A 14970-nucleotide genomic window follows, 5' to 3' on the forward strand; every position below is an offset into this window, starting at 1 on the left:
CAATTGCCAGAGTGAGAATCGTATTCAATCCATACTTGGACAATACCTTTCATAGCTTTCTGTTGACACAGTCGTATGTTTTTTGTAGATCAACAAAGGTACAAAAAAGTTTATGTTTTTTGCTAGAAATTTATAAGTGAACAAACACCATGATAAGATTAGATCCATGCACCCCCTTCCACATGCATCTCATATTTTAACCTTTGTTTCATTTCTTACCCTTTTAATAAAAAATCCACTATAGAACTTGCAAACTGAGCTAAGCAGGCTAATAGCCCTATAATTTCCACATTCCATACGTGACCCTTTACCTTTGTATAGCGGCAATGATGATAGCCCTTCTCCAATCCAATTGCGTGTATCCCTCCTTTAAACATTGGTTAAAAATATTGCACAATCATGTGAGAATTATACGGCTTATTATATCTCCTTTAAAATATTCAGGAGCAATATTGTCGAAACTGACAGCATTACCATTCTTCATGCATTTAATTGATATTTTAATTATAATTTCGGTAACATTCACCCCATCATCATTCATATCTGATTCGCCGCTGAAATTACTGTCACTCCGGTCGCTTTCGAAGACTGCCTCAAAATAATTCATCCATATCTCTTTTATTTTTTTCTCTTTTGTCAACATTTTCGATCTTTTGATTTTATCACTTTCATGCTTCCCTCGGACCACTCCGGGACCTTTTGACTTCCTTCCAAAACAGTTTGATGTTTTTTTGGAAGTGGTCTGTCATTTTTATTCCTTCTTTCTCTTCGATGCGTTTCTTTCGTTATTTCACTCCAAATATTATTTTATTCTTATATCCTTTGTACATTTCTTTCGCTCGATCCTTCTTTTCACTGGGAGCACTGCCAGCCACTATCAGACACAACCATGCTTTCTTCTTTTATGAGACCAGCGCTTTAACCTCATCATCCCACCATGCATCACCTTTCTTTTTACCTTGCGTGCTTACTCCACACACCTCTCTAGCAGATTCACAAATACTCTCTTTTATTTGGTTCCATGTTTCGTCTATGTCAAGACCGTTCCTTCTCATTCAATCTCTCACATATAATTCCTACCCACCCATTCAAATTATCTGCCATTGTAATCTTTTTGTTCATATTTTTTAGTTTCATCACATCATTCACACCAGTCCAAAAACATCTTTCACTACGTCGCTTTCAAAATTAACTGGTGCGTAGAAAATAACTAGAAACATTATTGTCAAACCGATTTTGAATCTGATCCACATTATTCTCGGACTTATACATTCACGCTGCAACATACATTTAACCATTCTGTGAGACAGTAGCGCTGCAACACCCTGACAAGCCCTCTCCGTATCTGGTCTCCCAGACCAAATGACGAGCCTATCATTATACTGCATTGTACCGCTCCTTTTTGTCACACTATCTACTATACAAAGTACGTCCACACATTTGCTCACCATTGTATCATACAATTCATTCATTTTTTTTCCATTCCTCATCTAATATTGTATGTAACCATGTACCAATTCGATATTGATTCCGTTCCGTCGTCCTCTTTGCGCCACGAAGGGTTGGCGAGTGATGGATAGCGAAATTCATTCCCTTCCAAGGACTACTTATAACATCTTACTTATAAAATATTAATATACCGTTATGCACACATAAAAACATGAAAATGTATGTAATTGATAACACGTGTAAAAAAATAACAAACGGCTTAATATAATATTGAATTTAATCCTAAACTTTACCAGAAACGTTTTAAGGAACGCTAAACAAAAAAAAACTTAAATAGATATCTTATCACTATATAATGAATATGAAGTATTATTACAAAAACGTTTTATGTTCTTCTTTGAAACTTGTTTTTTCTTCTTAGAATGAAAATTACATCATGGAAGAATCCTGGAAAACGTTCAAATAAAAAATCTCTACACTTTAAAAATATAAATGTTTTCAAAAATTTAATCTGGAAAGTGTTCTTTTATGAACCTTTCCACCATCTAGGATTTAAGCAAATACAGATTGTGACGTTTTCATAGGAATCGAAAACCAAATATTATCATGTAAAATTGAATTTGTAAGCAACCAGCCTCCGACAAACATGTAAACGAAATAGCAATCAACATGATTCTGCTCCGTGAATGTTAACCTTCCGTTCCACCAGTTCAACCAGCTGTACCCTCCAGTATGAACTTAGCTATTATAAACAGAATTCCTTATTTATACACCCAATAAACACTGTAATCACAAGGAATGTTAAAGTTGGATACGTGGCCTGTTAATGTTGAATTGTGAATTTTACAACTCTCGATTGATTGTTTTAACATTGTTAAATTATTTATTTCTGTGACGGGTTATCTTTTAATATAGAACAATATAAACAAAAAATAGGATACACCAGAATGGAGAGGAGTGGGTATGCTAGGAGTAAAATTACTAGTAATAACTAGTTTTTAAATCTTGTAATTGCAACCATAAATCAGTTAAGTTATATTAAGAAATTTTAAAGGTGAACACGGTTGCCACAAAAATTGCACATCATTTTTGATGTCACATCATCACATCAAGTCACCGAATGTATTACTAATGCACCGTCAGTAGTGAAAGAATTCCTTACCAAATGAGTAATTTTTAATGCTAATATTGATACAAGAACGTTGTTTATGTGCTTCACATTTTTCAATTGTTAAAAAAAATATAATAAACGTTTAATACGAGCATGATGCATTCTTTTTCACATTCAGTTTCATGTTTTTAAGATAAAAATAAGAGTTCTTCATTTCATTCCTCTAACGCAATTCCTTAAATTCTTTCTTTAGGCCGAGTGTTGATTTCTTTCTCATATTTTATTTCATAGCAGTTCTTTCCTTTGATCTTGAGTCTCACAATTGCTTCCGATAATTTTGTAAAGAAAAGAGTTTCCGATCGTTATTGAATTAGTGCTTCTAGTTTTTTCAGACAGATGTTCTGGAATTTTAGACGATTTTACGAAATTGGCATGAAATTCGGAAAGACATTATATTGGCTTCGAGTATTATATATTTGTAATCCTTTACAACTATAAAATAATATTTGAACTGCCTCTTCTTTTTTACTTAATTGAATAATCAATTTTTGAAGTGAAACTTCTTTACGCGCGTCATGCAATTTCGAGGACCGGAGTAAAACCGACTCATGACCGAAACGAAAATGCGGGTACCCCCACCACCGATTAAAGTTCATTTGATCTAGTCAAAGTTTTGAAGTAACATATAAATGCTTCTTAGCTCATCCCGACAACTGGCGTTGGTGGTGTAATGGTCAGCATAGTTGCCTTCCAAGCAGTTGATCCGAGTTCGATTCTCGGCCATCGCACATTATTTTTTTGTTTTTAACGCCTTTTTCATTCAATATCTTATTTTTTAGTAGGTCAGAACATTTTTTAAAAGAAAATAATATTGCAAAATAATAAAAACACTTATCTCACTGTGATAAAACATTACTCCGCTAGAGCGCGCTTTGCGTTATTGTGTTGGATTAAAATTATTATCTAATCCGTATATTATGATAATTGTATTACATTTATTTAATTAATTTATTTATTTTGATAATATGTAATAATTTACAGAAAAAAAAATTAAAACTATCTCCCTCTGATAAAATATCCGTTCGCTAGAGCGCACTACGCGATCTTGTGTGGGATTCTATTTCTGTACATTGTACATTATTTTTAAAAATATATTATATTTTGGGTGTGATGTAGGTAACATTATAAAACATAACAAGCTCTCATATTTTCAGAACCTACATAATATAATCAATTTATGCGGCTTTGCTTACAGTTGGTGCTCAGCGTGGTTGGCTTTCAATCAGTTAAGCGAGGTTCGATTCTCGGCTGTGGCATTTTTGAAGTGAAACCTTGTTGAGGTGGGGGAGCCGCTCACGAACGTTCTCTCTCTTCTCTTCTTTCCTCTCTCTCAGACACCAGCGAACTGCGCCACGCCAAGCATCAGCTGAAACTAGAAGTTTCACTTCTGTCTTGCGTAGGCTTGACACACCCACTTTTTTTTCTTATATCTTATGCTTTGACTTTAATCAATTCTTTTTGCAAGTCTTTAAGCGGTTTATTTATTTATATGTTATTATTTTTAATGTGTTTATTTCACAGTTAGTATCAAGTGTAATTAATATGTTATAAAATTAAATAAAAAAAAAAACAAACAAAACATGTTTGAATGGATATTAGTTTTGGTTTTTGTAATGATTTTACGTACTTGTTTAAAAAAAAATTACTTTATCTCTATTCTTAAATTTTGAACATTATAAATTGCGTATCCGATGTAATTCCAAAAAGGGTTGTTCAATAGATTACTATGTATGACAGATACTTCCACGAGGAATACAAACGAAAAACATCGTTATCTAAATCCGTTCAATTTCACGAATCATTTCTGTAGGGAATTGAAGTTGGAAAAAGAAAACATTATTTCGATCAAATTGACATCTTGTTAATACTTAAGAAACAAAATTCTAAGCCACCCAAAGGATGTAAAAATACTCTCATATTTTCGCCAGTCTGTAATTTGTTGATATTTTTACGACAAAGTAAGTGCTGATATATATTTTTTGTTTACCAGAGAATAATATAATATGTGCGATTTATTGGACATAACAAAACGCTACGCGGTTTTGTAGGACGTAAAACGAAAAAACACCTTGCTCATGGCTCAAACTTTCTGTTCAATGAGTTCCTGACTTTTAGGGCATTTTTAGGACGGTTGGGAGAGCGCAAATTTTTACGAAGCCCAACGGTAATTTATTTATAAGAGTTGCTCAGTAACTGTGAAGTAGGACTTATACTCCCGTATTTTGAAGGTCCGTGTCGAATTAATCAAAGTTACGATAGTGTTTGTGAAGCTATTTATTTATTTGATTTTAGAAGAACTGTAGATATCAATCACATTTATGAAATTATAAAATATTTTTTTGCTTAATAAAAGAAAATTAATTATCTTTTTAAAATTAGCGGATACAATTTTTCTCCTCCTTGAAACTTCATATAACCTTTCTAATTTAATTAGATTTTATTAGTTTTTTAATAAACTTTACTTCTTGTGAGATACTATCAAATGCCTTTCTTAGATCTATGAATATTACTGCGCATTTATTGTCTTCCTCAAGTGCCGAAGTGAGATTATATTATATGCTGTTGACTCTTGTATAATTTTTGTTTTTGTAAACCAGATTGATAGCATTGTAATATTTTATTACTTTCTAGAAAATCTACAATGCCATTTTTTACAATCTTTTCACTTTGTTTGCCATGCTCGATATAAAAATATTGATTGATAATTTTAGTCATTTTGTGGGTCACAAGTTTTAAAGATAAGTGAAATTACATATTTTTTAAATATATATTTTTAAATAATACCACAATTTGTTGGAAATATGCCTTTCATCATATGAAATTAATAAGGTGCCTAAAAGGTGTAAATATACAATAATATGATTATAATATAATGTGATTATATGTAAATAAATAAATAAACCAATCTATGTACCGATCAATGAAAACCAAAGTCAAGCGTTATGAATATGTCAATATATTTTTAATGAAATTTAACAATTTTCAACGCTTGTTAAGTTTAATTCAGTTAAAAAAAATGTGTTGAAATCGTTATTTAGTAAATTATTTCACCGCTTATCATATTTTGTTTTATAAATGATTTGAAGTGTAATAGTAAAGACTTTTAAAAATGATTTATTTAATGATGACCTTGAAAATATCAAGTAAACACATTTCCAAGAACATTATATCAAATTAAATCAATTATTTCATTTGTAACGGTGTAAATTTTCAGGTAAATAAACAACGATTCAATTTTTTTTCCTCTTATTTGAAATAATTTTATCAGACCCGAGACCAGAAACATTAATGATCCTTTGTTCAAAGCGGCCAAAAACAATCTAATCCACTTTGTTCTGATAAGCTCTTAGCACTGTGCTTTACCTGTAGACTTATAGGTCCTATAGGCCTACCTTACAACGTGTTTTTCACGGCACCTTGCGTCCAATTAACTCTTTGACAGATAAATTGCCTTCCGTAGGCACACCGCCTTGACGAGAAAAGCTCTCTCAGAGGTATATCGTTCGGAAAACTTATCTTAGCTATTTAGGATATATAGTATACTATTTCGGAGGTATTGAACAGTGGAAAAATTAGAAATTATAAAATATTTTTTTCTGATATTAATTATTTTTTTAGAAAAATGCGGACGGTTTATTAATGAGGCAAATTGCACCATGTTGAAATTTATTACTTTAAATAGTATTTGATTTATAGCTTGGCGTATTTTTTTATGTGTAGTTAGCTTTAAATTTCCCGTTTCTCAATACTTAACTTCAAAATGCATTATTTTCTGACCAATGAGGTAAAAAAAATGGGTTAAAAGTTTTTTCTACGCTTCGTAGCTCAAAATGACGTTGCGAAATAAAATAAATTATCTTGACTTATAAATGTAAGAATACTGCATTCGTGGAAATACTCGTTTATGAATCAAAATACTTATATGCATTAGTTCAGTAACAATTTAACAGTCAACAATAGTGACAAGTAACAATATTTGAGTAAAATTTTGCAAAATATATTGATTATAGTTCAGCACTTGAGCAGGAATGAAGTCGGAAGGCAATTTTTAATTGATTTTTTGGGAAAAAATGAATATTTTTTCAATTAATACTTTCATACTTTGATAATTGTCTTTTTGATAACATTTTGACGTCTTCTCTCTTTCATAATTCATAAACCGAAAAACATAATGACGATTTCCAACAGTTTGTATAAAATGATTAGTGTTAAACACGCAATTTGCGTAATTCCTTTACTTATATGGTAGAAGTGGCTTAAGGCCAAGCTTTTGAAACTTTCTTGTTCACGATTCCCATAAGAATTGGTTCTGTCTACAAACCAATTCCCTTAATGCTCCCTGCTCTACAATTTTGTTCACATTTCTGTACCACGGTTGGTTATAGAGACTAATTTCCATTTAAAATTTAAATTACTTGCTACAAATGTACGGCATACAAAAGCAATATGGAATCCGTTTTGAAAAAAGAGGTTTCGGAAATGAAATAATTGTGTGTTCATGTAAAAATAAATACAACAAAATGTTTACATTTCACCATGACAATATCGTTAAAAGTTTTAATGCGTTTTGTGAATTTAAAAACTGTCGTAGGAAACTTACCCTTTATTTGACTATCATAAACAATGATCAGTTGAATTTGCCTTTCCACAAACATATAAAATATTCGCTAAGAACTATAATTTAATATTATAAGAGTAATTCCTTTATTCCGGGCAAAATTCAGTTTAATCCAGATTGTCATACCATCCAATAAAATATTTTAAAGAAATGGGATAGGAATGAAATAAATCAATATTTTACTACAAACAAAATGAAGTATAGGTGCATTAAAAACACTGTGTAGTAATATACTAGAAATGCCTTCCATGTTCCACTGACTGATAATGCCGCCACTGACTTTGTATGTACCTCTTGGTTATAGCTCATTTTGCACGCGCTCTGTCTCTTACGCTTCCCTGGCATTGTACATCGCCGCCTTGTTTGATCGAAATGAATATTTCATAATGATGACATGAAATTTAAGCAAATAATGGACAAACGTTCTTCTTTATTCTATGGTCAAATAGTAAAACGGTTTTACAAGAGGAATAATAAAAATAAAGAGAACAACATTGACATTATACGAGTATATATTACACTGTAAGTTTCAGATAAATATTTTTTTATCCATAGCTCCACACAGGAGGCCCTGAGAAAAATAATTTACCCTATGGCTTATGTCAGTTTAGGGGATGCTGTGTGAAGGAAATTTTAAGTAAATGAGGGATATCCTTCCCTCTGCAGTGCAAGGTGATGGGAAGAGAGTGTCCGGCTGGAGAGGTCAAAGAGTCTCCCTTCCGCTAAGACCTAGACAAACATTACCCCGTGCACCTAGGCTTCCCTGCTAAGTCACCAAACGCGGCGAAACGCTTTGAATTAGGCCAGATGGGTTAGTTATCCAATGAATCAATCCCTATTATCCAATGTACCCATACCCGCCTTCCGAAATGCAAAAGTTCATCTTACAGAGGTTTTTGACGCATCCATTTTTTGTACAAGGGCGTTTAACCGACCGATTGAGAATTTTACTGGAACATTTCCTGAATGTTGTTGAGAATAGTTTGGGGCTTGATGGAGTCTTCAAAATAACAGAAGCATGGTTTTTTGTTTTTACTGCACAAAACTGCATTTGTACTTTATTTAATGTTACGAGTTTAAATTTATTCCCGACCCGGGCAAAACACTTTTACAGGTGGTCAGTTGACCATAATTCCTGACTGTTACTATTTTTTGGAGAGAAGAAGTCAAAAAATCCACTCGGCGAGGCTTTTTATAATCTAATCAATCACACACATTGACAATCTAAATATCAAAACAAATACGGTCATAGAAGCCAATGGTAATTAAAACACCTATTTTATCCATAGGCCCTAGTTTTACTACTGACCGCTAGGTGCTAGGCAGTGCCCTGTAAAATAAATGGTTGTGCACTTAGCTAATAACTTGTACATTTTAAACATATTGCCACCGCCGGGATGAGAAAAAAAAAAAACTGGTGGGTTTTTTTTTCGATATCAATACAAAAAAAACTTTCAACAAATATCAAAATAGTTCATTATAACTAAACTACCTAAACCTGAAGGGATCGGGAATATAACTTAAAACAATCAAAAATATAATAACCCTCATACAAATACATAATCCATAAAATTAATCACATTATTCCATAAAATTAATAAATCCATAACCTGATAATTCATAAGATTGATAAAAATTCATAAAATTAATAACATTTACACATTTAGATCACTTAATTAACTAATATTCTAGCTCCCGTATAGAGCAGTTCAAAAACTGAAGTCTGTTTTTTTTTTATATGAGTTCATACTTGACTCTTTTCTTTTAATAGAACACAAAACACTGTAATCACTGCACTGTGTAGACCGTTCACTCTGCATTCGGTCCAGTGGTGATCATCCTGTCAAGGGTGGTACATGTTAACTCAGGGGGTTGAGTCTCATATTAAGGGTGCCCTGTCCTGGTAGGCAGCGAATACCCCTGGTCCTGGTTGACTGGAAGCCCCAGTGGCTTCTGGATATAGGTTGGTCAACCACAGCGATGCTCTATGGTCAGTAGTCCTGTGTGGTAGCATCGGTTCAGCCTTGGTTACATTAGGCTGTGACCTTGGGAAGGTCTGTAGTTTGCCGGGTCGGGAGATGCAGATCCTGGTTTGATTCTATAGGCATCAAACATATTTTTGTGATAGGTCGCACAAAAATGCCTTGGGACGTCTTGAGGGTAACCACCCTCACTACGCCATCAGGTCCTGGATGAGTTGCTGTTATGCGCGCCATTCTCCATAATGCAGGAGGCAGATTGTCCTCCTTCAAGATGACCAGATCGTCCTTTTTTATGACTTCTTGGCTGCTGGCCTGCCATTTGGTCCGTTTTTGTAGTTCAGCAAGGTAATCTCGTTTCCATCTACACCAGAAAGTTTGAATTAAGGCATTTAATTTTTGATATTGGCTTAGTCTGTTCTCTGGTAGCTCGCGGACGTCTACTTCAGGGATGATAGAAGCCTCAGTGCCCATAAGGAAGTGGTTGGGGGTGAGGGGGAGTAGGTCGTTGACGTCATCAGACAAGGAAGTTAAAGGACGGGAGTTCAAACAAGCCTCTATCTGACAAAGTAAAGTATATAATAATTCAAACTGTAATGGATTATTTTTGGTAATTCTATATAAATGAAACTTGGTAGATTTAACTGCTGCTTCCCACAGCCCGCCGTGATTTGGCGCCCTAGGAGGAATGAAGTTCCAAACTATACCTTTATCTGCTAAAAACCTATGAATTTTGTCATTGTTCAGCTTTAGACTGGCATACAACTCTTGAAGCTTGTTGGAAGCTCCTCTGAAGCTAGTTGCATTGTCAGAAAATATTTTTTCAGGTTGACCCCGCCGGGCGATAAATCTCTTTAAGCAATTTAAAAAAGTATCGCTTGACAAATCCGTTACAAGTTCTAAATGAACAGCTTTAGTAGAAAAACAAACAAATATGCAAAGATACGATTTGATAAGTGGAGACTTCCTCAGCGCTCCACTCTTCATGTCAATAGGTCCAGCATAATCAAGCCCCGTCACCGCAAATGGTCGACTGGGAGTGATTCTTTCAACAGGTAAGTTTCCCATAATCTGCTGGCAAACTCGAGGTTGGTATCTAAAACATATAATACAGTTATGTAAGACTCGTTTAACAGTATTTTTTCCTAGTATGGGCCAGTATTTCAAGCGTATTTCTGCTAACAGCGCTTGTGGCCCGGCATGTAAATGCACATAATGATAATGTCTTATGATTAATTCGGTTAATTTGTGTGTAGGCGATAATATTACAGGTTGCCTTTGTTGATGTGATAAGTACGTAGCTAGTTTTAGTCTACCATTTGCACAAATTAAACCATCTAATAAACAAGGATTGAGGGCTTTCAATCTACTATTTTTGTTTACCATCCTGTGATTTTTCAAGTCCTTTAATTCTCTTTTAAAGGAATGTTCTTGAGATGATTTCAGCAGACATTTTAAGGCTGCTTCTAGTTCGGTGACAGTTATATTGCCTCCGATTTTATCTTTAGGATTCCGACAATTATTTATAAATCTCAACGCCAAAGCGGTAATTCTCTTCAATTTGGTTAGCGATGAAAATTTTTCGAAAATCTCCCATTCTTGAACATTAGCTGCCAGTAATACATTTTTACTCTTAACCTCAGGGGGATTCAAACAGGACACCTTGGATAGTGGCCAAGCGCTGATCTCTTCTGTCAACCAGCTTGGTCCCTTCCACCAAATTGAAGCGTTGACTAACCTTTCAGCTGTGGTACCTCTGGACAGTATATCCGCTGCATTTTCGGCCGATGATACGTGTCGCCACTGGTTTGGATCGCTGATATCCTGTATTTCCGCTACCCGGTTAGCCACAAAAGTGTTCCACCGCGCTGGTTGACCCCTCAACCAGCATAATGCTATAGTTGAATCGCACCAGTAATGAGTGGCCGATTCCTCTATACTTAACTCCAACTTGATATTTCTAATCAGTTTGGCTAGTAGCACAGCACTGCATAGTTCCAACTTGGGCAGTGAAATACATTTCAGTGGTGCTACTCTAGACTTAGAAGTAAGTAGATGTGCATGTCGCTTACCCTCTTGATCAGTTGAGACGACGTAAGCGCAGGCTCCATATGCTTTTTCCGAAGCGTCGCAGAAACCGTGTAATTGTATATTCCTTGGCGCTCCGTGGTTAATTCCCCTCGGGATTTTCAATACATTTAGTTGTGATAGTTCACCTAGATAGGCCCTCCAGGGTAGTAAAATTTCATCAGGTAGTGTGTCGTCCCATGCTGCTTTTGATTGCCATAATTTCTGCATAATTAATTTGGCCACCACTATTATGGGGCCTAGGAGACCCAATGGGTCAAAAGTTGAAGCTATGCACGACAATATCTGACGCTTACTTTCCGTCTTACTTGACGGTCTTTTAATTTCATATGATAAACAATCTGATTCATTATCCCAGATCAAACCTAGGATCTTTTCAATTTTGGAATTGTTAGTGATCATTTGTTCACCATTGCTTTTCCCAGCAATTTCACCCTGGCCCGACCCAGATGACAATTCCGAAATATTCGATCTCCACTTCCGCAGGGTCATTCCGGCGGACAGTAAAATATCATGTACCTGTTGCTTCAACCTGACGCATGCGTCCAAGTCGTCCTCTCCGGTCAACAGATCGTCCATGTAGAAATCGTTTTCTATGACCTGGCTTGCTACGGGAAATTTAATGCGATTGTCCATACCGATTTGCCGTAGACATCTAGTTGCCAGGAAAGAGGAAGGTCCCAAACCGTAGGTGATTGTCTTCAATTTATAATGCCTGAGTTCCTCTTCTGGAGAGTCGCGCCATAAAATCTTCTGCAGGCTGCGATCCTCTGGGCGTACGTTGATTTGACGGTACATTTTTTCTATGTCCGCCGTCATGACGTATCTATGTTTCCTAAACCGTAAAAGATGAGTGTATAAATCTTTTTGAATAACAGCTCCTACCATTAATGCATCATTCAGGGAAATACCGGTCGACGTTTTAGCCGATCCGTCAAATACTACACGCACTTTAGTAGTGCTGCTCGCTTCCTTTATTACCGCATGATGCGGCAAAAAATAGGAATGGTCCTTTGTTTTCTCACATAGCTCCATGTGATTTAATTGCTCATATTCTTTCATAAATTGAGCATACTGAGATTTCAGTTCAGGATTCATTAAAAATTTTCTTTCCAAACCTTTGAATCTTTTTTCCGCTGTGCCTAATGAGTCACCAAGTTGGTTGACACACGGCCGGCGCGGCAAACTCACTACGTATCTACCATCGCTCTCTCGGGTGTGCGTGGCTACAAAGTCGGCTTCACAAGCTTTCTCCTCGTGGTTATAAAAACTTGGAGGCATCACCTCTTCCATTTTCCAAAATTTTTCAACTTGATTTGACAATGTATTTATTGATAAACTACAGATTTCTGGTACTGGCCTTTTTTTATGGTGAGCGTTGATCGGGCCCGAGATGATCCATCCTAATTCTGTCCTTTGGAGAGTAGGTCCGGTATCCAATCTTAGCCGATCATTCTTCAAGATCTCCCAAAAACTCTCAGCGCCCAACAGTATATCAATTGGTGCTGCTATGTTGAAGTTTGGATCCGCCAATTCCAATCCTGGCGGAAGCTTGAAATCCTTCCTGGCCACCGTTGCTTGTGGTAAATTTGTAGTTATTTCCTGCAATATTAGACATGTGATATCTTGTTTATAATTTGTTTTTAAAGATTTCATTTTAATTGCAACCCGTTTCTTTATATGGGTCACGTTGTTATGTATACCCGACACGGGTTTGTTTATGCTTTCACACTTCAAATTCAATTTTATTGCGAACTTTTCGCACATAAAATTTGATTGGGCTCCTGAATCAATTAATACCCTTGCTTTATGCATTTCATTATTGCGATCTAACACTCCTATGATTGCTGTCGATAATAACACAGTTTTTTCCGCCTTCACCAAGGCGGAGTGGTTGGACACTGAAACTCGTTCAGTTTCCATATGGTCGCTACCTCCAGGGCAGGCTTCACCATTTTTATCGGAATCATTACTCGGGTGATTCCCTTTATGCAATAACGTGTTGTGGCTATCGCTACCACATAACTTGCATTGTATATTAATTTTACAATATGAGGCCGTATGCCCTAACCTCAAACATTTGAAGCAGGCCCTAGACCTCTTTATCATTCCGCTTCTCTCTCCTGAAGTTAACTTTAAAAACTTTTTACAATAATAAATTTTATGTCCTTTATCGTGACAACATATACAATTATTGTGGGCGGCTGCTAAGAAAACTGATTCCTTTCTAGGAATGTTATTGTTGCCGCCATTTATTTTCGGGTAGGTAACATTTTTTTTCGATTCTGTATGTAACATTAATTCTAAAACTTGCGCCCTCGACGTTAGACACTTGAGAAATTCTCCTAACGTTGGTAATTCTTCCTGTAATGTTGTTTGTTCCCAATGCTTTCGCGATATTGCGTCTAATTTATTAGAAACTATATAAATAATTAATGCATCCCATTGATCAATTTTTAAGCCTAAATTTTGCAGAGCCTTTAGGTTCACATTAGTCTCATCAATTAAATAGCGCATGGCTACCGGATCCTCTTGTTTCATTTCTTTAAGTTGAAACAAAGCTTGTATATGCTTATGAACGGTAGTTCGTAAATTTGCAAATCTTTGTTGCAACAATTCCCAGGCTGACACGTAATTTAAATCTGATACTTCGAAATTGGCGATCACTTTCGCTGCATTCCCCTTTAAGCAGGATTGCAGATAATAGAATTTTTGCACATTATTTAACGTTTGATTATTATGCACCAGTGTCTTGAATGTCTCTAAGAAGTTTACCCATGTTTTTTGATCACCATTGAATTCCCTTAATTGGAGGTTAGGAAGTTTTATTGCTACCTTGTTTTGCTCAACGGATTGTAACATTTCTTTTGCTTTCGCTAAAATCGAATAATATTGATTCTCAAAACTTTCCCTTTGGGAATTATTCTCGATGTCGTCAGAATCTGGTAGAGATTCTATTTGATCTTGAATTAATTCAAACTGGTTTAATACGTTTTCAATTTTTTCATACCTAATTTGGATCTCGTTTACCGATAAACTATTTATTGAATCCCCGAACCTCGTGAGTTTACCTTTTAAAACTCCTCGTTTGGCGATTAGCGATTTCATATTATCCATCTTAATTGCGTAAAAACCAAAAAAAAAATGTTCCCTTTAAAATATTTTCTGCGCAATCGTATTATAATTGAAACCACAAATAATGAAATAACCAAATCCAGCCGTACCTTGACAAATTCTTACAAATAATATGTTTGAGCTACCTAACCTTAAAAAACCAACAATAATAATACACAATGACTTGCATCTATGCTGTAGGTAGCCGTTTTTTTCTTTTCAAATTATTATATTAGCAAAATACACAGTAAAACATAGCTTGTTTGAACTTGGAAATGATTAAAAAGATAGGAAGGCACAAGGTTACTCATCTGAATTTCTTCTGGAATTGGCATCAATTTTTTCCATCAAAAGCCTTTTGTTTGGTGCTGGTTCATTTTTCCGATAAATCCTCTGATTATATCCATCCGCTCGTTAGGACCATGGTGAGAATAGTTTGGGGCTTGATGGAGTCTTCAAAATAACAGAAGCATGGTTTTTTGTTTTTACTGCACAAAACTGCATTTGTACTTTATTTAATGTTACGAGTTTAAATTTATTCCCGACCCGGG

General features: G+C 35.2%; 1 protein-coding gene across 4 annotated transcripts; it reads right to left on the reverse strand.

Moving 5' to 3' along the window:
• Positions 1-8213: 8213 nt before the first annotated feature.
• LOC149424521 (uncharacterized) lies at positions 8214-13407 on the reverse strand. Of its 4 annotated transcripts, XR_016305792.1 has the most exons (4): positions 12666-13407; positions 11290-12140; positions 10164-10313; positions 8214-9581 (listed from the first exon to the last, which is right to left on the reverse strand). XR_016305792.1 is itself a non-coding variant. In XM_089651655.1 (3 exons), the coding sequence occupies exons 1-3, from the start codon at positions 13226-13228 to the stop codon at positions 10234-10236; spliced, it is 1494 nt and encodes a 497-aa protein (XP_089507781.1). In that variant the 5' UTR covers positions 13229-13407; the 3' UTR covers positions 8214-10233. The 4 variants fall into 4 exon arrangements, 3 of the variants coding, with proteins under 3 accessions (XP_089507781.1, XP_089507779.1, XP_089507780.1); XM_089651655.1 differs by having other exon boundaries at positions 8214-10313; XM_089651653.1 differs by having other exon boundaries at positions 10164-12140.
• Positions 13408-14970: the final 1563 nt, after the last annotated feature.

Source organism: Hesperophylax consimilis, chromosome 4 (genome assembly GCF_061612785.1).
Source record: "Hesperophylax consimilis isolate HC1 chromosome 4, BYU_Hcon_1.0, whole genome shotgun sequence".
Lineage (NCBI taxonomy): Eukaryota > Metazoa > Arthropoda > Insecta > Trichoptera > Limnephilidae > Hesperophylax > Hesperophylax consimilis.

Coding starts and splice junctions, on each gene's coding strand:
- LOC149424521 (XM_089651653.1), bottom strand. CDS start 13,228: ATGGAAACTGAACGAGTTTCAGTGTCCAACCACTCCGCCTTGGTGAAG. Junction 12,141..12,665: donor AACGCTCACCATAAAAAAAG/GCCAGTACCAGA, acceptor TTTACGGTTTAG/GAAACATAGATACGTCATGA. Junction 9,582..10,163: donor AAGTCTCCACTTATCAAATC/GTATCTTTGCAT, acceptor TTTCTGGTGTAG/ATGGAAACGAGATTACCTTG.